The sequence below is a fragment of the Myxocyprinus asiaticus genome, chromosome 45 (assembly GCF_019703515.2).
Source record: "Myxocyprinus asiaticus isolate MX2 ecotype Aquarium Trade chromosome 45, UBuf_Myxa_2, whole genome shotgun sequence".
Taxonomy (NCBI): domain Eukaryota; kingdom Metazoa; phylum Chordata; class Actinopteri; order Cypriniformes; family Catostomidae; genus Myxocyprinus; species Myxocyprinus asiaticus.
In genome coordinates this window covers 9517117-9543179 of record NC_059388.1, presented here as the reverse complement: position 1 = coordinate 9543179, position 26063 = coordinate 9517117, and the positions used below count along the sequence as shown (strand labels likewise).

Sequence of the window (26063 nt, the reverse complement as noted above, 5' to 3'; positions counted from 1 at the left end):
CTGTCTGCTTCCTGCGGAGGGCTCCACGCCGGAGCCAGGCTGCGGTGGAGCTGTTGTTGTTGCTGCAGGAGGACGCCCTTTGTGTTGAGCAGACGGTCTTAAGCCGCACCGGGGCAGGATATGTTGTAAAACCTCCATCTGCTTCTTCACCGCCGAGAACTGCTGGGCAAAGTCCTCGGCGGCGTCGCCAAACAGGCCAACCTGGGAAATGGGGGCATCAAGGAACCGTGCCTTGTCTGCTTCTCCCATCTCGACCAAGTTAAGCCAAAGGTGACGCTCCTGGACCACCAGGGTGGACATCGCCTGCCCGAGGGACCGCGCCATGACCTTCGTCACCCAGAGTGCGAGGTCGGTCGCCGAGCGCAATTCCTGCATCAATCCCGGGTCAGAACTACCCTCGTGCAGTTCTTTTAGCGCCTTGGCTTGATGTACTTGCAGGAGAGCCATGGTGTGTAGGGCGGAGGTGGCTTGTCCAGCGGTACCGTAGGCTCTAGCCATCAGGGACGACGTAAACCTACAGGTCCTGGACTGCCAAGATGCCACTGTTGGGCCCTTGAGCAAGGCCCTTGACCCAATCTGCTCCAGGGGCGCCGTATCATGGCTGACCCTGCACTCTGACCCCAGCTTAACTGGGATATGTGAAAAAAATAATTTCACTGTATATGTGCAAATGTGTGATAAATAAATACAATTATAATTATACAATTATAATTATAATGAAAAATGTGGGAATAGTAAACTCCCACTAAACTTCAAGTTTGTCAGATGTATTACAGAAAAAAATTGACACAAATATCATGAAACCGTTAATGTCTACAAAAAGCCACATACCTCAATTCAGCGGACATGTAAAGGGAACTGTGAAGTTTGATGAAAATTTACAGTTGAAATTCGGCTGGTTGTGACAACTGATGGAAGTCCTGCTGTGAGGACCTTTTATATGTTAATGACTGGTAATTGTGAGTAAAAAGTGTTAAGTGCTTGCTATGTTTCAGAGTACACGGGAAATGTACGCGCAGCGTAGTTCTAGCGGGAAGACTAGCAGCTGTACATCATCACACCATTAGCTAGGTAACTCCTAGCCAATCACATGTAAGCCAATGCTTTATAAGTCTGCTCACAATCTATCACATTGCTGTTTCAGTGTGCTAGCACGGCAACATCATTCTATAGCACTGTCTGATGTCGAGTCTCCACTAGCTAACATCCAGCTATGGACACGGATTTATTCACTGCTCCTTACCTTTATCCAGGATCAGCAGCTCCTCGCCGCATCACACGTCTGCAAATTTCCAGATTTTCAGTGGGATCGCGCCCTTTCGGAGTCATAATAGACATGTTCCGACCTCTCCAGGCCACAGGAGAATCAGTGCACAGAACATCTCTGGAAGCCTGCCTTCCCTTCCCAACGACGCCATCTCTTCATCTCAACTTCTGCCCACATCAAACCCTTTGGGAGTAAACAATCAGCAAACCCGATCTTCATCCAAAACTCATTCACTTAGGAGATCTCCCTCAATTGAGCCACTGCAACCTCAATCGGAATGCACTACCCGGCGTGGAAGGAGTGCGCTCCTCACCAAGTCTGTCAAAATCATCGGCTCAGGCAGCAACTGATTTCCATCAGAAATAAGCTGAGTTCTTATCATACCCATCAAATGCATTCAGATTTAGTCATGGGTCTAGGCCTTCTGTTTCCTATGCTGTCTGTTCATCGTAACACATCTGCACCAATATCAAAAGACAATATTTCATGTCAACAGCGCATTCACTTCCATAGTAACAGCAGGCAACCATGCGTTCACAGCATGATCACATGAGGGTAACTCGGTCAGTGTTCACTCGCATGTCATTCACCGTGTTGCATGACCGAGTGTTCCCCATCGGGGAATTAAGATCATTATTCAGGCACGTCATGATGTACAGTGCTCATTTTACGGGGTCCCACCTCCATTCAGTAAGATATCCCTGTTTTGTTGGTCGCTCTTTGCTCTAAATCATGTAGTGGGCGCATTCAAGGTATCATCCCTATGCCCTTCTCACTAGGAAAGACAGAGCTCATGATGTGGGCACTCCGAGGGAGCATGGCATCACAGTTTAATATAGTCTTCACCAAAGTCTTGTGAAAGGATCCCTAGTGAAATAATTAACTTATTTCATTGGGTTCAACATTTCGAGCGGCGTTCCCTACCCGAGCGCCTTCAAGGGCGCATTAATGCCGCTTCAGAAAATGCAGTGTTTTCTTACGCTATACATACTTCCACGTTCTCATCGGAAGCACCACTGTTGTGGCGTGCCTCTGACACCTAGCGGTAGGCTCCGCACTGCATTCTCTTATTCATCATATAATTTCATTACCAGCACAATGCATATCGCCTATATGATCAGAACATACAGGGGGTAATTACTTTTTCACAGCATATTTATGTTTTATTACTCATTCAGGCATTATTAAGTGCAGTCATTTGTATCATATGTCTTCATAAATAATTCACTTTCATCTTTGGTCAGACCATGTTTTAATCCATGGGGATCTTCAAGTAACAGTCATGTCAGCCTAACTACATTACTTTAATTTAAGTATCAATACATTTCAGTATGATGCTGTTCACTTTTAATGCACGTGGTCGGGGAAGTTACATTTAGTAGCAAGTAAGTAGGTTTCGCAATCATTGGATAAAACCTGTGCCGAATCAAGCTCAATAATTTAATCTTGCTACTGTTAATTTCTGTTCCTGCTGGTAAGTCATAGCTCCCTCCAAATGCTTTTGTTATTTCTTCAACTATGTTGCCAAATGCCTTATTGATTTTAAAGTTATCAATGTTTTCATTTTGCTCCACTCAATGTATGTAGGTGTGCATAATCAGCAGCAGGCAGTAGGATTCGTTCCTCTGGACATCACAGTGCCGGATAGGTTTTCTCGCAGCAGATACCGAAATTCAGTTCACTGGAGCTGCATGTCATGGACCATGCATGGTCTGCTGGTTTTACTGGCTAAAAAAAGGCAGATATCAAAGACGCTTTCAAAGTCATGCCCATTCACCCCGCCGACTAGCCCCTCTAAATTTCCATGGCAGTCAAAACTTTACTTTGGTGTCCGACTCACATTCGGGTGCAGAGGTAGCCCTCACATGGTAATTCTCTATCGAGAGGCCTATACTGGATCCTTCTCAGTCACATTAAGCTCCCCTTTGTACTACACCTGCTAGACAATTTCCTGCTCATCGATCACCCTGCTGCCCCACCCCTATTTTCGGACGTTCTATCGAGCTTTTTCACAAGTTGGGTGTTCCCCTCTCAAGTAGAGAAAAAAAAAAAAAAAACACGGTCCCCACCATGTCTCTCAAATTTCTCGGCATCATGCTCGATTCTCTAAACATGCAGATATCCCTGCCTAAAGAAACTCGACAGGATCAGGTCTATTTGCACGTAAATCTCTGGTCAGTTTGGGTCTCATAACATGATCTCCTGCCCCTATTAGGCCACCTTAATTTTGCAATGTGCATCATTCCTCAAGGCCGCTCCTTCGTTTTCTGCCTCCTCACACTAGCCCATTCCGTAGATAATCTCTCCTACATATCAATTGATGACAGCTGCCACTCGGACCTCCTCTTCTGGTCACAGCTACAGTATTAAATCACTGGAATGGCATTTCCTTTTTTCACCAAATAAATTAAAAAATAAAATAAAATCTCCGAATGACATGTCCCTTTTCACGGACTCGGCTCCCTCCATAGGATTCAGGGGACATTTTCTAGGATCATGGTTCACAGGGAAATGGCCAGACAAATTTTTCAATATAGCTTCCTATGCTCCCTCATCTGCTCTCTTTGAAATGTATCCCATCGTTATGGCCAGCATTATGGGGTTCCCTTTGGACACGCAAACATGTTGTAGTTTTGCGACAATTCTGTAGTCTTCACTATAATCAATAAAGGCCGGTCCTCCTCTAGCCATCATGTCCCTTATGAGACGTCTGACATGGCAGAGCATTTCCTGCAACTTCATTATCTCAGCCAGACACATTCCTGGGTTTTTCAATGTTATCGCTGACTCCCTCTCTCGTTTCACTTCCAGGAGTTCCGCAGACCATGCCCCCCCAGCCAGCAAAAAACAAAACAAAAAAAAACAACATTCCCTGCCACCCCTCTCGGACCTCCTGCTGGATTAAGCCCCTCCTTACTACCCCATTTAAATTCTGCTCCAACTCTCATGCAGAAAGGACTTGCCCGGTCCACACTTCCTACAACTCCACCTGGGCCCACTATTCCTCCTCCTGCCAATCACACAGTACTCTTCTATTTTCCGTTCTGATCTCCCAGTGTGCAGTGTTTTCAGGTGAGCCCGTGTGCTCGGGCTCAGTGCTCCATACATGGTGATTCCCCCTTGATAATCCCGTATGATGAGTTTCCACTGTTCAGGTTTCCCCTTAGGTTCCCTCGCCAGAGCTTTCTCTGCCTCGGCAACTGTTGCTGCGTACCATCTCTGTAGATAGGGTCCTCCGGTGGTATCATTCATATGTGAACTTCCCCATTGGTAAGTCCATGTGAGATATTCTCCACATGTTAACCTCCCTCCAGTAGGATGTGGTCTCCATAGTGCTCCCCCTCCTGGAGAGGGAAGAGCACTTCCCAGCTTTAATCTAGAAAGTGCTCGGCGGGAAATTGCTTAACAGCAATCAGGTAAGGCTCCGCCGGTAGCCTCCTTAGATAAGTGCCTCCTCCCCCCTTAACGAGACTAGGGAGACGCCTTACCTAACTCGCTGGACGGTCACAAAGTGGTTGAGTGCTCACTGCGAGGCACGCAGCAGCTTGCCTGTGTCCACTCTTCCGTACCTCGTGACACGGTTCAGCGCCTGCGGCAATTTCCTATAGGAACCCCTAGTGTCACTACACTGACACAACGTCGAGTGAGTGACAGACAGGGAACGTCTTGGTTACTGATGTAACCTCTGTTCCCTGATGGAGGGAACGAGACGTTGTGTCCCTCCTGCTGCGGTGCTGAACCGGCCACTGACATGGCCAGGACTCTCTATCGGCTCCTCGGCATAAATCTGAATGAGTGGTGCATGCCATCTCCTTTTATACCTGTATGTCCGGGGCGGAGAGCAGCATGCAAATTCCACTCACCAAATCTCATTGGCCTTTTCTATTTCAAGCAAAGGTGATTGGCGCTCTCAAGATCGAACCCCTAGTGTCACTACATCCACACAACATCTCATTCCCTCCATTAGGGAACAGAGGTTACATCAGTAACCAAGACATTGCCTCCAGTTGTTTATATGTATGTAATATGTTTAAATGTCAAGTTTATTAGGTGCATATTCCTTTTATAATGTTAAATCTGATTTACCTGATTTTAATCATTTAAGTTAATGTTGATAAATAGTAATCTGTGCAATTATCAAGTAGTTTGTAGTTTCATTGTGTTTTTTTATTTTTATTTTTTATTTTTTATTTTAGAAAGATACCACTCAAATCAAGGAGAGATGCAGTACCTGTGACATTGTTACACTATTTCCAAACTTGGCTATCTAAGTATTTCTGCATAAATGTTGGTCAAGCAAAAATAATCTATAGTTTTCTTAAATATTAATCTCATGCATCAAGGAACTTTACTTCAAATGAGTGTAAGAGTTAAAGGAATAGTTCACCCAAAAATGGAAATTCTCTCATCATTTACTCACCCTCATGCCATCCCAGATGTGTATGACTTTCTTTCTTCTGCATAACACAAACAATGATTTTTAGTAGAATATTTCGGATCTGTAGTATACAAAATATAACTCCTTTTTTCACCATAAATCTTGACATCAGCAGTCTCTAGGCATAGTCATGATTTTAGCCTCATGTTCAGAATGCTAGATGGTGCTAGAAAATGAAATCAAGCTTGAAATTAGGATAATCAAGTGAAAAGGGAGTTACATTTTGGTTTGTTCTCACCCAAATCAATTAGATTGCTTCTGAAGACATGGATTAAACCACTGGAGTAGGATGGATCACGTTTAAGATGCCTTTACGTGCTTTTTGGAGCTTAAAAGATCTGGTCACCATTCATTTGCACTGAATGAACCTACAGAGCTGAAATATTCCTCTAAAAAATCTTCATTTGTGTTAAGCAGATGAAAGAAAGTCATACACATCAGGGATGGAAGTGAAATAGTAGAGAAATAGTATCATTTTAAATGAACAATGAGGAAGGCATGTTTGCAAAGCTAGGCTATAATATGGTTGGTTTTATCGCTCATTAAGTTTTTATAATGAGTTGTCAATCAGGCACGCAAGATATCAACACTCAGTATACAAAACTCAAAAACTGTTTCCTTGTCTTGAATAATTACTTGAGAACTTGAAACAATGTTCACCTAATTAACAAATTAGTTAGTGTTAGTTTTGGAATCGAGAATTGACACATTTCTTTGGTATAGGTACCGACTACTGAAATGTTGGTATTGTGACAACACTGCCTACAATGCATATTAGATCTTACTATAATGGCATAATGAAAAAGTGGATCTCATGCCACAGAAGCGTGAGCACCCCTGGCTTAACACATCACATGTGAGCAAGCCGATCGGAGATAACATGTTCAAATAATAGGTCATAGAAAGTATAAGAGAAACATCTATTGACTTACATTGAGTCCTCTCTGGAATAGCGGCTGTCCCATGACGTTAGCCAGCATACGGATAAGAGCGGCTCCCTGCACACACACAATAAACACGCATTCAATAACAGACTCACATTTAAGTCTTGTTAAATTGTGTAAGTCTTGTGGCTATACTTTCAAACAGTGTTCCTACTGTCTTGCCCCTAAGATTTCTGTTGTAAGTTCTTTACTGTAAATGCATCCATAATAATTCTGTGCTATTGCATGTTGTTTTATAATTATGTGACTCTTCTGTATCATTTTGATTTTAAGTGACTTTGACATGTTCATCTGACAGCATCCAGCTTCCAAGAATCCCCATCTCTCCTGTGTCACTTCCTGTTAGCACTGGGGGAATCATGTGATGTGATGTGTGATATCAGAGTGTTTAGAGTGTCAGGGTGAAGAGATGAGAGATGCTGAGTGTCACAGTGACTGACAGATTTCAGAAAACCACACAACCTGTGAGACAAAGAGGGAGGGAATTGAGTCCCTTTGCAAGCACCAAATCACAAACCAGCTCTGGGTTGATTGACAGCTGACAAGGCCATTGATGAATGAAGGATTTTAGTTTGTGGGTAAAGATAATTTTTCTGCATCTGGACTTTGATAGAGGACAAAGATTTACTTCTTTACTTTTTTAATGCCTTTAAATGGCTTTCACATATTTGTTATCATGTGATATATTTGGGTGCTGGAGTTATTTAAAGTGCAATCTAGTGAGAAAGAGCTCATTAAATAGATTCAGTTTGTCTGAGATTAAATATTTATTGTGAAATTAGAGTCCCAGAGGACACAAAACCTCACAATCTTTCAGTGGAACTGTTTCTTCCCCTCAACTAACAATTTTTGCCGTGTGTCTTAAGAAGAGTATAACAGCACTATTTAATTTACTGGACTCAATAAAAGATAATGTTTCACAAATGAAGTCATAATATAAATCAGTATTTTAGGTTCACTGGTGTTTTGGAAAGTATTTATTTTCACTTCTACTGGCTGTCCATAATAAAAAAGTGTAGTGGAATATGGATGAACCTTTATTTATGTACAATTTTGAGTATATTTATCAAAAAGCTCACATCAATGTCACCTTTATGTTAGCAGGTTTTGTATTAATTTCAAAATACAAATAACCCATACAGAAGATAAAAGAAGCTCTTGCCTTCTTATATGCGATCCAGTCAAACACTCTGTCGATGTCTGTGGCTTCAAACACTTGTTGAGAGATTGGATGAGAACTCGCCAAACCATCCAATAACATCACCTCATGAAGAACATCAGTGAGAAACCTCTGCTTCTCCTGTGTGTGTGTGTGTGTGTGTGTGTGTGTGAGAGAGAGAGAGAGAGAGAGAGAGAGAGAGAGAGAGAGAGAGAAAGACCATATTAATGTTTAACTTGTACTTTCTAAATATGTCAGGCTAAAAATAGCATACTATCAATGTAATACCACACTCCTACACAATTCTGTGAAATATGTTTCTGAAGTCACATTGTTTTCCTGTTATTCATTTAAAAGTGGCAGTATGCCAATAACTGTATATAAAAATTGATAAAATATGAATCACATGTATGTATATTAAAGCATTGCACTTCAGGTTAATAATCTAAATGTCTTCATAATGGGCTTTCCAGCAAAATCCCTGTGCTGACTGACCAAATTCATAATAGCATTTTAAAAAGAAGCTTAATTAAGATTTAATTATTTTATTACATGCTCATCTTGATTGATAATTCATTAGTCAAGATGGCGCTGCAGATGGCAGCCTCGGTGTGGAGCTCTCCAATTCTTTTGTTGTTTATCCTATGTTTAGTCATTTTTTTTCCAATCAGTTTTACCAGGGACGAACTGCTGAATGTTCGGCAGCACATACCAGACAATCTTTTCCCAGTTTTGGACTATTCTGACATTTTTTCTGGACATTTTAGTCGGAGGTGCAGCTGTGTTGTTTAAGCGCGCTATGAGTTGCAGGTGAGGGAAGCAAGATGGCGTGGCTTTCGAACAGCACTGCTGAGTATTCATCTAGCGAATCTCTGCTCTCTTCCTAACAAAACAAAAAATGAACTACATCTCCTCACCCATACAAACAAGGACTTTTCAAACTCTGCTGCATTGTGCTTCACAGAAACCTCGCTGAGTGAAGCCATTCTGGACAGCGCGTTACATCTGCAGAAACTATAATCAGCTAACCCTGTCGTAAAGACTGTAAAGAGATGGACCAATGAAGCAGAGCTGGAACTACAAGCCTGCTTTGACTGCACTGATTGGAGGATATTTGAGGCTGCAGACACCAATCTGGACGAGCTCACAGATACTGTGACATCATATATCAGTTTCTGTGAGGATATGTGCATTCCTACTAGGAATTATTTAACATACAACAATGACAAACCATGGTTTACAGCAAAACTCAGGCAGCTTTGTCAGGCCAAAAAAGATTCTTACAGATGTGGGGATAAAATCTTGCACAATCAGGCCAGGAACACACTGAATATGGAAATCAGAGTGGCTAAAAGAAGCTACTCTGATAAGCTGAAAAACAAGTTTTCAGCTAACGACCCTGCATCAGTGTGGAAAGGCCTAAAAGACTTTACTAACTTCAAGACACCATCCCCCAACACTGTAGGGAACCAACAAATGGCAGACGACTTGAATGTGTTTTACTGTAGATTTAAAAGGCTCAGTCTCACACCCCACACCCGCTCTGACCTTCACTTCACACAAACATTGACAACCCCCCCCCCCACTACTGAACCTGCACTTAAGATCTGTGAAGAGGAGGTGTACCATGTCTTCCGGAAACAAGGAAAGCACAGGGCCCAGAGGGTGTTTCACCCCCTTGTCTAAAATCCTGTGCTGACCAGCTGGCCCCCATCTTCACACAGATCTTCAATATATCACTGGAGCAGTGTGAAGTTCCCTGCTGCTTCAAATGCTCCACCATCATTCCTGTCCCAAAAAAACCCAAAATCACAGGAATTAATGACTACAGACCCATCACTCTGATGTCTGTGGTCATGAAGTAATTTGAGAGACTGGTGTTGGGCTATCTGAAGGACATCACTGGACCCTTTCTAGATCCCCTTCAGTTTGCTTATCGAGCAAACAGGTCTGTGGATGATGCAGTCAACATGGGATTGCATCATATCATGCAACATCTGGACAGACCAGGGACATATGCAAGGATCCTTTTTGTGGACTTCAGTTCAGCTTTCAACACCATCATCCAAGCTATTCTCCTGACTAAATTACACCAACTCTCTGTTCCCACATCTATCTGTCAGTGGATCCAGCTTTCTGACAGACAGGCAGCAACTAGTAGGACAGGGGAAATTCACTTCCAGCACATGTACGCTCTCCCCACTACTCTTCTCCCTGTATACCAATGACTGCACTGCCAAGGACCCCTCTGTCAAGCTCCTGAAGTTTGCAAGCATCAATACTGTCATCTGCCTCATCCAAGATGACGATGAGTCTGTATACAGAAGAGAATTGCTGGCTCACTGATGCAGTCAAAACAACCTGGAGCTGAACTAGCTCAAAACAGTGGAGATGATAGTGAACTTTAGGAGGAACACCCCAACATTGACCCCGCTCGCCATTTTAAACAGCACTGTGGCAGCAGTGGAGTCATTCAGGTTCCTGGGCACTACCATCTCACAGGACCTAAAGTGGGAGACCCATATTGACTCCATTGTGAAAAAGGTCCAGCGGAGGTTGTACTTCCTTCGCCAGTTGAGGAAGTTCAACCTGCCACAGGCGCTGCTGATACAGTTCTACTCAGCAGTCACTGATTCTGTCCTCTGCACTTCAATAACTGTCTGGTTTGATTCTGCTATGACATCGGACATCAGAAGACTACAAAGGACTGTTTGGAGTGCTGAGAGGGTTATTGGTTGCCCCTTTCCCTCACTTCAAGAACTGTACACTTCCAGAGTGAGGAAAAGGGCTGGAATCACTCTGGGCCCCACTCACCCAGCCCACTACCTTTTTTAACAGTTGCCTTCTGGATGGCGCTACAGAGCACTGAGCACCAGAACCATCAGGCACAGGTACAGTTTTTTCCCTCAGGCTATCCACCTCATGAACAGTTATAACTGCCCCATTGAGCAATAATTATGTGCAATACACAGCTTAGTCTATTTATATTCATCCAACATAGCCTAACTCTTCTGCAATGAAATCCCTTGCATCTGTATATAACAGATTTGTATTTGTACATACGTATATATATATATATATAGTCTTTTTGTGTGTTTCTATATATACTTATATTTTCTATTCACTTTTTTATTTTTATTCTATTTCGTTTTATTATCTCTGTCTTGTCGTTGTATTGCTTGTGCACTGGAAGCTTCTGTCACCAAGACAAATTCCTTGTATGTGTAAGCATACTTGGCAATAAAGCTCATTCTAATTCTGATCTACGTATTATTTAACCCTCTGGGGTCAACGGACGCGCATCCTGCTGGATTTTTCCTCATAACTGCGGAAACAACTTAAAATACTCCATCATTTTTGGGCATACAGATAAGTGTAAGACATCATTAGAAACTATAAAGGGTCTACTTTTATTTGCGTACACTCACAATAACAACAAAACCTTGTGCTTTTGTAAAATAAAGAAAATAAACAGGGTGTGCTTTCAGCCATCTCTGTCTCCACGATCATCTTTCTGAAACACGTCACAAAAATTAAATGAAACTCTGCGAATACTTATCAGACAAACATGTGTCTAAAGAAAGCTTAAAATGTCTATGTTTAAATAAAACAATTCAAATTTAAAACAAATATTCTCCTGCAATGTAATCTGTATGAAACAAAGCGATGTACAGTTTCTCCTGGCTCAGCTAATTATCGCTAATGTGATCACACCCACCAGCAGAGTGCGCTATTCATACGGTAATGTGCTGAGGCGATCAATGCAAATGGTAAACGCCCCCAACAATGCCTTAAAAAACATCGTTCATTCACTTTTCTGTGTCTTTGGAAGATGGCACACTACGCAGGTGAGGAAGCTCCTGGATAGTGATGAAGAGTTCACATTTTCCTCAGAAGAAGAGCAGGAATCCGACGAGGAATGTTTGCATTTTGAAGATCGACTTGATCCAGCCGAGAATACAATTTCGGATGAGTAAGTCTTTTAGTTTTACGTAGATTAGTTGACATGCTATTTTATATAAACATGAACATATTTTACTAGTTGGACTATTTCCAGACTTGCCAGACAGGATTCAGAGTATTGAAATTTGAAATATGTCCTAATAGGCAAGATTTAGTTACATTTAAATGTTGTTTCGGCTAAAGCAGGTATTTAAATTGTATGCTGTATGATATAAATATGATTTGTAATATGATATAAAAATAATATGAATGTTTAGATTTTAACTAGTGTTTATGCTGCCTCATTATCATCAACGAAGCTTGTGCTTACAAATATCTGTTCGGGTGTAAATGTGTAAAATGTGCTGTAAATATGCCCATATTAGAAAATCAGCATATTAGAATGATTTCTGAAGGATCATGTGACACTGAAGACAGCAGTAATGATGCTGAAAGTTCAGCTTTGATCACAGGAATAAATTGCATTTTACAATATATTCAAATAGAAAACAGTTATTTTAAATTGTAAAAATATTTAAAGTCTTTATGTAAAGAAAATGTATAGTCAGATTACTTCTTTTAAATTAAACTAGATTTTGTGAATAAGCTACAAACAATACATTCAATCATTAAGTCTCCTCACATTCATTCTCTCTCAGTAGAGGGGTCTTTGTCTCCTCAGGTGTGAATCACATCAATATTCATGATCATCCACGCCTCCTCGCATATGGCATTTCTAACACTAAAAGTGTCTTACAAAAGTTGACTATATTGTTTGGTATGAATGAGTGATCAGGATGGTTTTCACGTCATTTTGTAGCAAAAACTCTAGGCTACAAGATCCAGTTCTCAAAAGTCTTGTGAACAAATATTTAGTATGTGTTATATGGTCTTATTTCAGTGACTCAATATTTTTTTTTTTTTCAAAAACCACGCATAAACTTTATTTTCTCAAAAATACAAACATGTACATACATGTTGTTCACATATTATTGTAGCCCAGTTTGTGCTGAATACAGTGTTATCAGACTTTAGCCATTAATGTTTTTAAGCAACTGAAAAAGCACAAATGTCAAGGCATGTCAAAACTTCTCCAGGGCCCAAAACACCCTCAGACCCCAGAGGGTTAAATGTGGATAACAAAGACAAAGCTAGCAAACTACCAGGTGTTATAATGAAGTTTTGGTTTGATACTATGAATGCTTTATTACACTTTTATTATGTGTATGTGTATTTATGAGTCATTAAGAATAATTATTGCTCATTTAAGCTTTGAAAGCTTAATTAAAAATTCTATAAAAGACATTAATCCAACAAAGAAATATACTGTATTTTTATCACCAGATTTGGGCTTAAACAAACGCAAAGATAAAAACTGATCGATCACTTTAAAGCAGCTCAGAGCAATGCCTAATGGGTAACCAGCTTCTCTAAGAGTCTCCGGATGACATCATGAACAAGAGAAAGAGAAATAAAACCAGCAGTCCAAAAGTGATGAGCAGGTGAAGAGACCTGCAGCATATTTAAATTACATGAAATCCCACCATTTCAACACGTTAGATGTTTATTTTTGCAGTGGAAACACTACATTAGTATATTTTTCCATGTTTTTAGTCCTGTTTTAGAGTCCTTCCCAAATAAAAGCAGCAATCACATCCATCTTGTGGCAGGGAAATGGTTACAGCCATCTGATCCGCGTGCTGCTGAGAGTTTCCATCAAAACTCGCCAGACGTGAAAGATTTAATCACTCCTGAAATTACGTTCCCAAAATAATGTTCTCTGCTTGACTGATGCCCCATGAAGAAGGTGTTTTGAGCAGAGAGGTATGAAATATTGGGACAGATGGGACAGGAAGGTCAGCGTGTGAATGTGTATGTGAGTGCATACATGCAGCTCACATGTGGAATGAAGGTGCTTCATCAACGATAATCTTATTCAACAGCTGTGAACATATGGTACATAAAGTCATACCTTGAAGAAAAGACCAGCATTTTTTTGTGTTTGCTGGTTTTTCCACCAGTCTTTTAGCTAGCTTTACAAGCAAAACTTCCTTGTTCAACCAGCTTCACCAGTCAAGTTTTGATGGTGAACTCACCCTTCCATGTATCAGCTGAGCAACTGCCATTGTAATCAATAAGCACTAAATCTCTGTCATTTACTGTATAGGCTGTTTTAGCATACACAGCCCCCGGTGCACTCTGCCCACTGTACACTGTCTTCAATTGAGGGCACATCAGGTGTGAGTCACGACCACCGGCTCAAAATAATATGGATGCTATATAAAACTGAACACAGTCATTGACTCATAATGAGCAGAAGACACAAACAGAATTCAATCTGCACAACTACTAATTAACAGTAAAGACCATCAGTGACAGTAAACGTCAGAGAACTGTTACTTATTTAATTTTACCAGTGCAGCTTCAAGTGTTTTCCCTTCAAAACAGCTGCTTTACGGGTCACTCAAGCAGAAGGGTGTTTTGTCTGGACTAGAATAGTAATTATGCTAATTGATAGCACCATTACACTCAAACAAAAGCTACTCTAGAGGAATAGCTGTTTGTTCTCAGATCATTTCATGAAGCTGTTTTTCTGTAACAGAACTAAAGTGGATTTTACAAAGAAGTATCAAAGAAGTGATATGTTTGTACAGAGCACTTAAATGTTTTTGGGAAAGTTTGGGGAAGTAACTGAGCTGTGTGCATTGTAATATTACACATCACATTCTTCATATTAAAAAATAAAATAAAAAAAATGATGGAAAAAGGTGAAAGTCCTGATCTCACTCTGACTGTGAGCTCCAGAAATCCACATAAAACATTAATAATGTTAAGATGATGGTGACTGAAGCCTTGACTTTATCCTGGTGTTCATGAATCCTTCCTGCATTTGTTCATCAGAGTGTGTGCGTGTGTGTGTGTGTGTGTCCAGGTATTCCCTACGTTGTGGGTAAAACCTGAAATTGTTGATGTTGTGGGGACAATCGGTCGGTCCCCATGAGGAAAACAGCTTATAAATCATACTAAATTATGTTTTTTGAAAATGTAAAAATGCTGAAAGCTTTCTGTGAGTGGTAGGGTTAAGGGATAGAATGTAAAGTTTGTACAGTATAAAAACTATTATGTCTATGGAGAGTCCTCATACAACATGAAAACCCAACGTGTGTTTGTGTGTTATCATCTTATAATACAGGAATATTATGAGTTGGAGTTGGCAGTATAGGGCACACCTGGTCAGATCAAATGGCCTAATAATTTGTGGCTGTTAAAAACCTTGCAGAACAATCATTGAACCTACTGACTCCTGTGAGATGACTGAACATTAAGAACTGAAGGCATGCTTTGTGTTTCTCCGAACGTGAACCCATCTGGATGCAGAAGATTAGGTGAAGTATGACTCATTAAATTTCTCTAGAGGTTTAGATTGTGTTCTGGTCTTGCCATAAATTCCAGCTCTTTGGAGCTTAAGATGTAGTTTTTGTTGAGACAGTCACATAAATGTTCATTCAATTCTATGGTTTTGAGGGAGTAATTCTGTGGCACTATCAGTGTAGTTTGTCAATGCTTGGCATATGCTCATATTACTTCTCGTTCCATTAAACAAATTCTAAGTCAAATTTTGTGACTCACGCAGGTAAGAGTATATCAGCACAGTAATGTTGTTCAGACTGTATCATGATCAAAATGAAAATATACTGTATCTATATGTGGCTCTTCAAAATCACAATGTTCTTACAGCGTTCTCAGTCACTCTCTTCTGACAGTTCTTCATAGATTAAACATCTGGAGATGACTATATATAGACGTATGTTTCATTAAAACACAGTAAAACATGATGACATATGCACTGGTTAATGTGGCAATGAAACAGGATTTATCCAGAGCTGTGCAACACCAGATTTCTCCATGAATAAAGATGATTTCTGCACATGAAGTAAAACTACAGCTGAGCTCATAATAACCATTAAAACAGCTGTAACAATTTGTTCTTTATAAACTCATCATGATCCAGATTTGCATGCCTCCATTTGACACATTTGTTCTATAATGATAGCAGGATCAAACGCGAGTTTTTCATTTACTTCTTGTATTAATGTTGTCATTAGTTGCGCTACTAAAGAGAGATTTTTAGTGGGGACAAAAATTCTGAAAATACTCTAAATGTCAGTCATTTACATTTATTCATTAGGCAGACACTTTTATCCAAAGTGACTTACAAAAGAGGAATAATACATCATAAGCGATTCATCTTAAGGTGACAGTGGTACGAAAAGTGCTGTATCACACTGTTTCACTTGCATCAGAATAGTAGTATCCAAGACAGATTAGAGTGCAACATATATATATAATAAATATATATATATATATATATATATATATATATATATATATATATTATGAGTGCATGGTCAAGTGCTCATGGACAAGATGTGTCTTTAGCCATTTTTTGAAGACAGACATTGAGTCTGCTTCACGGATGGAGTTGGGAAGGTCATACCAACAATGAGGGACAGTGAAACCAAAAGTCCTGGAAAGTGATTTGATGCCTCTTTGTGTTGGTACAACAAGGCGCCACTCAATAGCCATACGCAGGCTTCTGGTGGGAACGTAGCTCTGCAGGAATGATTTTAGGTATGCTGGAGCAAACCCAGTGACTGTTCTGTATACCAGCATCAGAGCCTTGAATTTGATACGTGCATCAACTGGCAGCCAGTAAAGAGAGACAAGGAGTGGTGGAACATGCACTCTCTTTGGTTCAATAAAGACCAGACGTGCTGCTGCATTCTGGATCATTTGCAGGGGCCTAATTTTGCATGCAGGGAGGCCTGCAATGAGAGCATTACAGTAGTCCAGTCTACTTATGACAAGTGACTTAACATGGAGTTGTGTGGCATGTTCAAAGAGGAAGGGTCTTATTTTCCTGATGTTGTAGAGTGTAAATCTACATGATCTTGCTGTATTTGAGATGTGGTCTGTGAAATTGAATTGGTAATCGATGGTTACCCCTAGATTTCTGACCGAAATCAAGTCACACAAAAGTCTGATCAAAGTATCTACAGTGCTACATATCCTTGTTTTCTCCTTAATCAAGAATCAAGAACAATAACAATGAAAATAAACCAGATGTTACAGTGCTCACTGCTGATAATCTGAAATATGAAAATAATCTTACCATGTTCCACTTTGGAAAGAGGAAATCAGTTCCAATGTACTCAAAGAAATGAGCAAATCCCTCCTTCAGCCAAACGTCCTCCCACCAAACTGGAGTGACGAGATCTCCAAACCACTACAAGAGAACACATGAATACCCATTAATAGAGAAACACAGCAAATGATATAGAGATCAAGTTTATATTACACAAGAAAAATGAACATTCATTAATAAAAAAGAAACACCATTGGAGAGATCAAGTATATATCAGAGTGTGACGAGGAGGAGGGTGGGGCCAGGCCATGACTACGCATGCCCGGCCCCCAGTCGGGCTAATCAGACGAGGAGAGGGATAAATGCAGCCGGATGCGGCAGTTCGGGAGAGAGAGAGCCACACACAGCTGCTGTGTGTGTGTGTTTGTGGGGTTTTTTTTTAAGTTTTCATTAAAATATTACTTTGACTGTTCAGCCGGTTCCCACATTTTAGAAATTAATATTCCACAAGCTGGCTGAAGGAAAAGCCTCCAAACAAAATTTGGATGGCAAGCAATTGTAGAGAATATTTACAACAAGGAAGCATTAACTTTTTCATTGACACAGTTTACTGAAAACATTTCAACATACTGGGAAAATGACTGTTAAGAGACAAAAGTAGTAATTCAAATGAAGTTTTTATACAATAGAGAGGATGATGGAAATAATTTAAGTGATATTTTTTTGTTGTTTTGTTTTGTTTTTTGGGGATCAAATACAAAAATGTTTTTATTATGGGATCTGTGTAGCCTGAAAATTGAGGAACCATGGCTCTGTATGTACTATGCAATTAGTCTGATACCTGTGTGTAACCCTTAACACAACTTGGACCGACAAACGCTGAATTCTAAACAAAGTATAAGGTATTATTTAGGGTGACCTATTGTTTTATGTATGTTTTAGTTTTATTGTTTTATTTTTTTTTTCCTTTTCCTTTTTTTATGTAAATATTGGTAATCATTATAAAATTAATTATTTTTATTATTATTAATAATAATAATAATAATCTGCCACAAGCTTACAGTCAAACTGCAGTGCATCTCTGCCTGCATCACCTTGGTGAAAGAATGGACTACACTCTTAAAATGGAATACATAGATAATAAATTAATTACAACCTAGGCCTTCATCAGCCAAATAACAAAGGACAATGCATCTGTGTTCATTTCCACAGTTAATTCAGGATGGACTTCAAATTAATCTTACAGTTCATAGAAAATCTTTGTGTTTAAACACTGACCCCTAACACTTAATTGGTTTACTCATTTTAAATATTGACTTGTACTACACATAAATAACTAATATTGGCATTATATTCATACTGTTTAACCAGAGGGGTCTGGCCCCCACAGTGAGCCGGGTTTCCATGAAGGTCATTTTTCGCCAAACATCTTATAGAGATTTGTGTTCCTTGCCACAGTCGCCTTTAGGTTGCTCACTGGGGGTCTAAATACAAATATAATTTACTTATTTATTATTTTATTACTTATTTTAAGGCACAATTTACATTATTTCTATTATGACTTCTGCGTGTTCATTAGAATCCACGAGAGCAGTAGTAATGTTGCACCCATTCGTGAGATGGGGCTTTCAAGCAAAAACTTGTTTTATCTAAAAACAGGTCCACCACCATGATAGTAACAACAGAACACAACACAGCTGCACACAAACCAGAGAAGAGAACATACAAAACATGTCTGAAGAGTTTAGTCGAAGAATAGATGCATTTCTATGCCCAGCCTTATTTGTTTGAACTGGAATACTCAATCAAACTGAGAGATAAAGTGTAAACTTGAAGTGAAGTAAACTTTATACTGGCTTCAAAGATTCAGCATTGCGTTTTCATTTTAGATATGTTTATTTATATATCCTTGTGCTCGTTGGATAATCAGTCTAACATTTTTTTCTTTTTTTATATTATTTAGTAGAATTCATCATTCATTGTGAAGTCATGCCTTTCCGAATAAAGTATTCAGCTTCAGGCACATTCCTAGTTTCTATAATGGAATGTCCTATCTGAATACAAGAAAGTGTCCAAACGACTCCTGCCATTGTATGCAGATGACAGTGTGAAAACTAGAGCTATTAAATAGAAAAGATGCAATATTTCAATCTGTGAATACCATCTGGTTCAGGGTAGGGTATTTTTACACCTATGAGATACAGAACACTAGATTTCTATGTCAGCGCATACAAACCTCTGTAGGAGTCAAAACTCTTTCATCTGATGGGAACATGACCTCATTACAGCAGCTCAAACACTCTCAAACAGTATAATGGAGAATATTCATCTGTGATTCACACAGCCACACTGATAGAAGAGACAGTGAAAGGTGAAGGTGCAAGGTAATCTTGTGGAACCCCATCGAGATGATCTGTATGCTACAATGAATGCTGTTACATGACTTTAGATGATATTAAAGCACAGCTCACACACCTCTGACATACATTTAGAGAATTTGTAAGGAAAAACAGCACAACACAGCTGGCAGATGTTAAAGATGGAACAAACTTCAGTACTTTTTGTTGCTAGTTGTTGTTCATTGCTATTATACACTGACAGCTCTTGGTTTGTGATGGCAGCATGAAAATGCATCGTAAGAGATCTGTCTGGATCTGACAGCTTGAGTTTTGCTGTTCTTGCCTGATGAAGCAGTTAAATGTAGGGCTTTACTGGTTGTTTAGATCAGTGTTACTATCAGAAATAATTAATAATTATTTCTTTAGTTATTAATTAATATTTAAATTAATTAATTTAATCTAACTCATTAAAACCTCATATGGGGCTCCAGTAAATGTAGTGTGCTATGTTTAGGAGCAAGTTTGGTTATTAGCAATAATTAATAATTATCAAAGATAATCGTTAATTGTTAACATCGATGAAACATTCATTAAAATTAACACTAGCTTATTGATCATTCAAATTCAACAATCATCAAAGATAATTATCAATTATCAAAAATAAGGATATTAATAAGGATTAACATTGACAGGGCACCACCCTGGAATCAGGGACTAATAACCAGATAGTATAACAGTCTCAATATTTGATTGTTTTCTTAGGAAAATCGACATCCGAAGAATATTGATTTTCGGGAAAAAAACAATGAATGAAGGCTTGAACCAAGCACTGACATCCCGTCAGCATGACACAGGCGTATGCAAAACAAACCAAAACACTTCTCTTTGTAATATAAACCAAGTTTATTTATGCAGTAATATCAATTAATATTTAATACAATGGAGTCAATAAACATCCAACGTACAACTACAAACTAAACAGTGATATGATTAGATATGGAAATCAAAATAATCCTATAACACATGAGTGTGTGTGTGTGTGTGTGTAAGGAGGGAAGTGCACAAAATGGTGGGGGTGACTCTTGTGGAGAGTATGTCATGCGAGACTTCCGGCCAGGGAATATGGCCGTGAATGTGGGTGGAGAGAAACCAGTCAATGCTGTTGGGCCTCATGTATTCAGATAGAAGACAAAGGCAGGCCTAACAGTCATAAAAAACATTCCTCAAGCCCCCTCCTTCTAAGTCGTAAATCTTACTGATAAAATCGCGCCAAAATCAAACAAAGGGAGTCCAAAACAGACTACAGATCCATGAAGCCTTGCCCACTAAAGGATCGAGCACTCAACTCCTATTGGATGAGGCACACAACAGAACGTCCCTCGAACATGACATCATCAGGACTTCAAATAATTCTGAAATGCTTCCAAAGTGGCTTCCGGCTACTTCGTTCACCGAATACGGACGTAGCTTTTTGCTGCTCTCCGGTGTAACCTCGTGGCATAAGGAAGTAATGTCCGACTTGAAACTGTAGCCATACAATCTCCATCTCGCTGGACGAGTTGAGATTACTCTGTGTTCAACCAAACATTCTAACGGATCCGAAGGAGACCGCCGAGCAATTCGCATCTTCATCCGTTGGCCTACAGAAGTGAAGAGATTAAAGATTTCTCTTCCATCTTCAATCAAGTCGACATTTCTGAGTTCTCCGCCAGCCCGCCGAGAATCAACAGCCGTACCGCCCTCTGAGAATCAACAGCCGTACCGGCCGCCGACAGCGCGAGGAAACGGCTCTAGTCATCACACGAGCCTCAAGAAACCGGGTCAAAGTTAAAGGACGGAGGAAAACACATTCTACCTGTGTCCTCATGCGATTCAAGTAAGAGGTTTACGTCTGGGCAGAGATAGAATATTATAGCGTGTTATTCTTGTGTTTCAAGGTTTTTGCTTGTACAGTTTACGGACCGCCATGTCCGCTAATTATTAATACTCAGGGTATTAATTATCACAAATTTGTTTTGCTGTATTGTAGTCCAACCAAATTGGACTGTTGTGCATTTTCGCCATCGCGGGTGAGACAGCAACTGAGTTTATCCATTAAAGAGTCAAATAACAAGGGACTTTTACGAGCCCCGCTCGTAAAAGCGCGTCTCTGAGTGATGAACACGGCTGCTTCATCTCCAGCTATCGCGAAATCAGCTTTCGGGCTGTCACTTAATCATCTCTCTCTCTCTCTCTCTCTCTCACTAACCACACTGACACACACACACCTTGTGTTATAGGATTATTTTTATTTCCATATCTAATCATATCACTGTTTAGTTTGTAGTTGTAAGTCGGAAGTTTATTGACTGCATTGTATTAATTATTAATTGATATTACTGCATAAATAAACTTTGTTTATATTACAAAGAGAAGTGTTTTGGTTTGTTTTGCATACGCCTGTGTCGTGCTGACGGGATGTCAGTGCTCGGATTCAAACCTTCATTCATTGTTTTTTATTCGAAAATCGATATTCTTCGGATGTCGATTTTCCTAAGAAAACAATCTAATATTGAGACTGTTTTAATATTCGGTTATTAGTCCCTGATTTCAGGGTGGTGCCCCGTCAGTGTTAATCCTTATTAATATTCTATTGATTTTTGATAATTGATAATTATCTTTGATTGAATTAGAATGATCAATAAGCTAGTGTTAATTTTAATGTTTCTTCGATGTTAACAATTGATAAGTGTTGATTTTAAAGGATTAAAAAAAAAGCTAACATTGATTCTCATCAATGTTCTATTGATTTTAATAATTAATAATTATCTTTGATAATTATTAATTATTGCTAATAACCAAACTTGCTCCTAAACGTAGCACACTACATTTACTGGAGTCCTATATGAGGTTTTAATGAGTTAGATCCAATTAATTAATTTAAATATTGATTAATAACTACAGAAATAATTATTAATTATTTCTGATAGTAACACTGATCTAAACAACCAGTAAAGCCCTACAATGCCGTCTACCAGTTACCGCGTGTATCCGCTTGTACGATAGCTTAGGGACAAAGCTGAGTTTTAGCACGAAGCTATCTACGAGCCAAAAATGTGTGCCAGAATGTTTGTGAGGGGTCGCGCGTGCGTGTGTGTGTGTGTGGTTAGTACGAGAGAGAGAGAGAGAGAGAGAGAGAATTAAGTGACGCCCCCAAAGCCGATTTCGCGATCGTGGGAGAGAAAGCAGCTGTTAGTTTTTCACTCAGAGACGCGGTGGATGGCTCGTAAACAGTCCCGCGTTCTTTGATTCTTTAATGGATAAACTCAGTTTGCCGGTCTCACCCGCGATGGCGAAAATGCACAACAGTCCAATTTGGTTGGACCACAATACAGCAAATCAAATTCGTGATAATTAATACCCTGAGTATTAATAATGAGTGGACATGGCGGTCCGTAAACTGAACAAGCAAAAAAACCTTGAACACAAGAATAACACACTATAATATTCTATCTCTGCCCAGACGTAAACCTCTTACTTAAATCGCATGAGGATGCAGAATGTGTGTTCATCCGTCCTTTAACTCAGACTCGGTTCCTCGAGGCTCGGGTGATGACGGGAGGCCATTTCCTCACTCTGTCGGCGGGTGGTACATTTGCTGATTCTCGGTGGGCTGGCGGAGAAATCAGAAATGTTGACTTGATTGAAGATGGAAGAGAAATCTTTACTTCTGCAGGCAAACGGATGAAGATGCGGATTGCTCGGCGGTCTCCTTCGGATCTGTTAGAGTGTTCGGTTGAACACAGAGTAATCTCAACTCGTCCAGCGAGATGGAGATTGTATGGCCACAGTTTCAAGTCGGACGTTACTTCCTTGTGCCACGAGACTGCACCTGAGAGCAGCGATGAGCTGTGTCTACCCACGGTGAGCAAAGTTGCTGGCAGCAAATCCCGTAAGTATTTCAGAGGTATTTATACTTCTGATGATGTCATGGTTGAGGGACGTTCTGTTGTGTGCCTCATCCAATAGGAGTTTAGAGTTCGATCCTTTAGTGAGCAAGGCTTCATGGGATTTGTAGTCTGTTTTGGACTCCCTTTGTTTGATTTTGGCATGGTTTTTATCAGTAAGATTTACGACTTGGTATGTGGGGGCCTGAGTTAGGTTTTACGACTTTGTTAGGCCTGCCTTTGTCTTCTATCTGAATACATGAGGCCCAACATAAACAACTTTAGAATGTCAATGAAGAGCAGGAAGTGAAAGACCTCGCTCAATTACGCATCATGAACAATGTCTTCAAGACAAGCTCACCTGCTTCAAGAACAGATACACAGGAGGAAGAGTTCACTCTGTACCTCTATACTGCAACATATAAAGCACATTTCTTTTTAAGAAGCAGCATCATTTTAATAATATTCTTTAAGATATAAAACTCTCTAGAGCAGCTAAGTGACCATTAATAGACTGTTGCCTCTGAAAAATTCTTCAAATTAGTTATGAGGTTCCATTTCAGGATGCTCACTTAGAAGTATGTAAACAGTGAGGCAGCTTGATTGTTCCAAAAAAACTGAGACGTCATCAAACTACCTCTCTGAGCTAATAAAAGAAACAAATGTAATTGCTTATCGTGTTCATATTTGAATATTAGTAAATCTGATCTAAGTGAACTGGAATCAGAAGCTGCCACAAACCATAATACTATAATTTGACAAAACACTGATGTATTTGTCTGCATTCAGAGTGACAGTGTGAAATCCTCAATTTCATATGTGTTTACAGATGCTGTTTTTAATAAATGAGGAGAGTGTTGATATAAATGAGCAGAGAATACAAGAGCAGCCGACAGTAATGAGTCATTTAGTCATGAATGACGAGCTCATCCATTTATCTTCATATTTCATGTGTAACTGTGTGGTTAATGCAATATGTGAAGTATCAGAAATGAAAGTTCACTCTCAAACTGATTCACAGTCAGAGGACTCAGAGTGTCATCTTTCCTCAAGACAATCTGTGAGAAAATAAGAAAACTCAACATCAGCTGTATCAGCCTCTAATAGACTCATAGTGTGATTGGCTGAATAACTGCATATGGAGGAGTATGCAATTGCCGCCCAATAATTTTATTCTGAGAGCCTGAAATGAGACGAGAAATGAAGAGTGATTGAATGAATGTGACATATTAGCCACATCGCTGGCTGGGGGCAAATTGACCAACAATTTGCTGTTATGTGACATTTTGGAGAGCTCTTTTCCCTTGTGTTCAGTTTCACAGTTGTTATGTCACAAATCTGTGCGCTGTTAAGATCAAGCTTTGAAATATTTATGAAACTGTTATAATATTTACAAACTAACTGCCAATATCAGGGTTATGCATTTCTTAAGTGCAGATTAGTGATTTTTTTTCTTTTTCTTTAACAGTACAGTATGTTGTACAGTATGTATACAGTACTTAGTAAATTACAGTGCTGGATGTTGAAGTTAATTCAGTGTATTTGTACTAGGGATGTCCCGATTCTATTTTTTTAAGAACGAATATGAGTACCAATATTTTTTATTTTTTTAATACTCACTGATACTGAGTCCGATACCTTTTTTTTTTCCTGAACTCAATATCAGCAGTTTATTTCAATTTTATCATCAAAATTCTGTTTAAATAAATAAATTAAAACTTTAATCAAATGAAAGTATAACAATTAATGTTCAACATGAGATTTTATTATTTTTATCAAATGAAGTGATTTTATACAGAACCTCACAGCACAATCCTAAATGCAACATATGAGGTTTTAAAGTACTGTATAATAGAGCATCACAGATGTGAGATATTGCTTAAATATAATAGTTACTATTGATTTATTTTGAAGTGTTTCTGTGTTGTTAGACCAAGGAGCTCTGACGTAATCATGGTAGATTCCCAATCCAGAAAAGCCGGCCGCTACATGAATCACAGTAATTATTAAACCGCAAATAAATAAATATGTAGTCTGAATATGACTTGTGCTAGAAAGTGAATTAGCACTCTGTCTGCTATCATCTGCTATAAACAGAGCATGCAATGCTTATAATAGTGTTTTCCGTGTATGAGCCAAAGATCTCTAAAGGTATGAGCAGTTTGTGTCTCTATGTCAGCACAACACTGGCTCCACACATTCACAAGCACTCGCATTTAAAACACTGCATGTGCAAATGATCTATTTATCTCATTAAATACTGCTTTTGCTGTTAAATAATCTCACTAGGGCATGGCGTGATTTTAATCTGTGCACTGAATGTTTACGTAATGACATTCGTATTTCAGATGGTATCGGTTTTTGGTATCTGAGCATTTTTACAAGTACGAGTACAAGTACGTGAGCGCAGTATCGGACCCCGATTCTGATACCAGTATCAGTATCGGTGCATCCCTAATTTGTGCTGCAGAACAATTTGGACATATTTCAGTAATCTGGCTGTAAACAGTGTCACTGGTAAATATAATTATTCCAAACCTCCACTGTTCCTTCTTTCAATTATTATTGATAAAAAACAGGGCTTTTATACATTTACATTGTCATTTAGCAGACTCTTTATTCAAAGCGACTTACAAATGAGGAACATAGCATGAGAACAGCATGATCTGAGCTATCCTCATAAATTTCAGTACTAAAAATACCAAATATGCACATTACTACAATTTCTCAGACAATATCATGATTTGATGCTCCCTGTGAGAGTTTTTCTACTGTATTAATCTGAGTAAGAAAATCAAAAGCAAAAGAACCATTACAGTGGACTGCTCACACTGTTTCACCCACTGATTGAGCTTTTTATCAATGCAACACCAGCTATAACACAAAGCAGAGCTGAGATTCA

At 39.4% G+C, this 26063-nt stretch overlaps 1 protein-coding gene across 1 annotated transcript in view; it reads right to left on the bottom strand.

Annotated features, from left to right (window-relative positions):
* LOC127435402 (thyrotropin-releasing hormone-degrading ectoenzyme-like) overlaps window positions 1-26063 on the bottom strand; it is a 215769-nt gene that overhangs the window by 83427 nt on the left and 106279 nt on the right. The window contains exons 6-8 of the mRNA XM_051688862.1: window positions 16924-17037; window positions 7812-7949; window positions 6638-6703 (exon numbers count right to left, since the gene is read on the bottom strand). Coding sequence (XP_051544822.1) covers window positions 6638-6703; window positions 7812-7949; window positions 16924-17037 — 318 coding nt within the window. The remainder of the gene's footprint in view (window positions 1-6637; window positions 6704-7811; window positions 7950-16923; window positions 17038-26063) is intronic.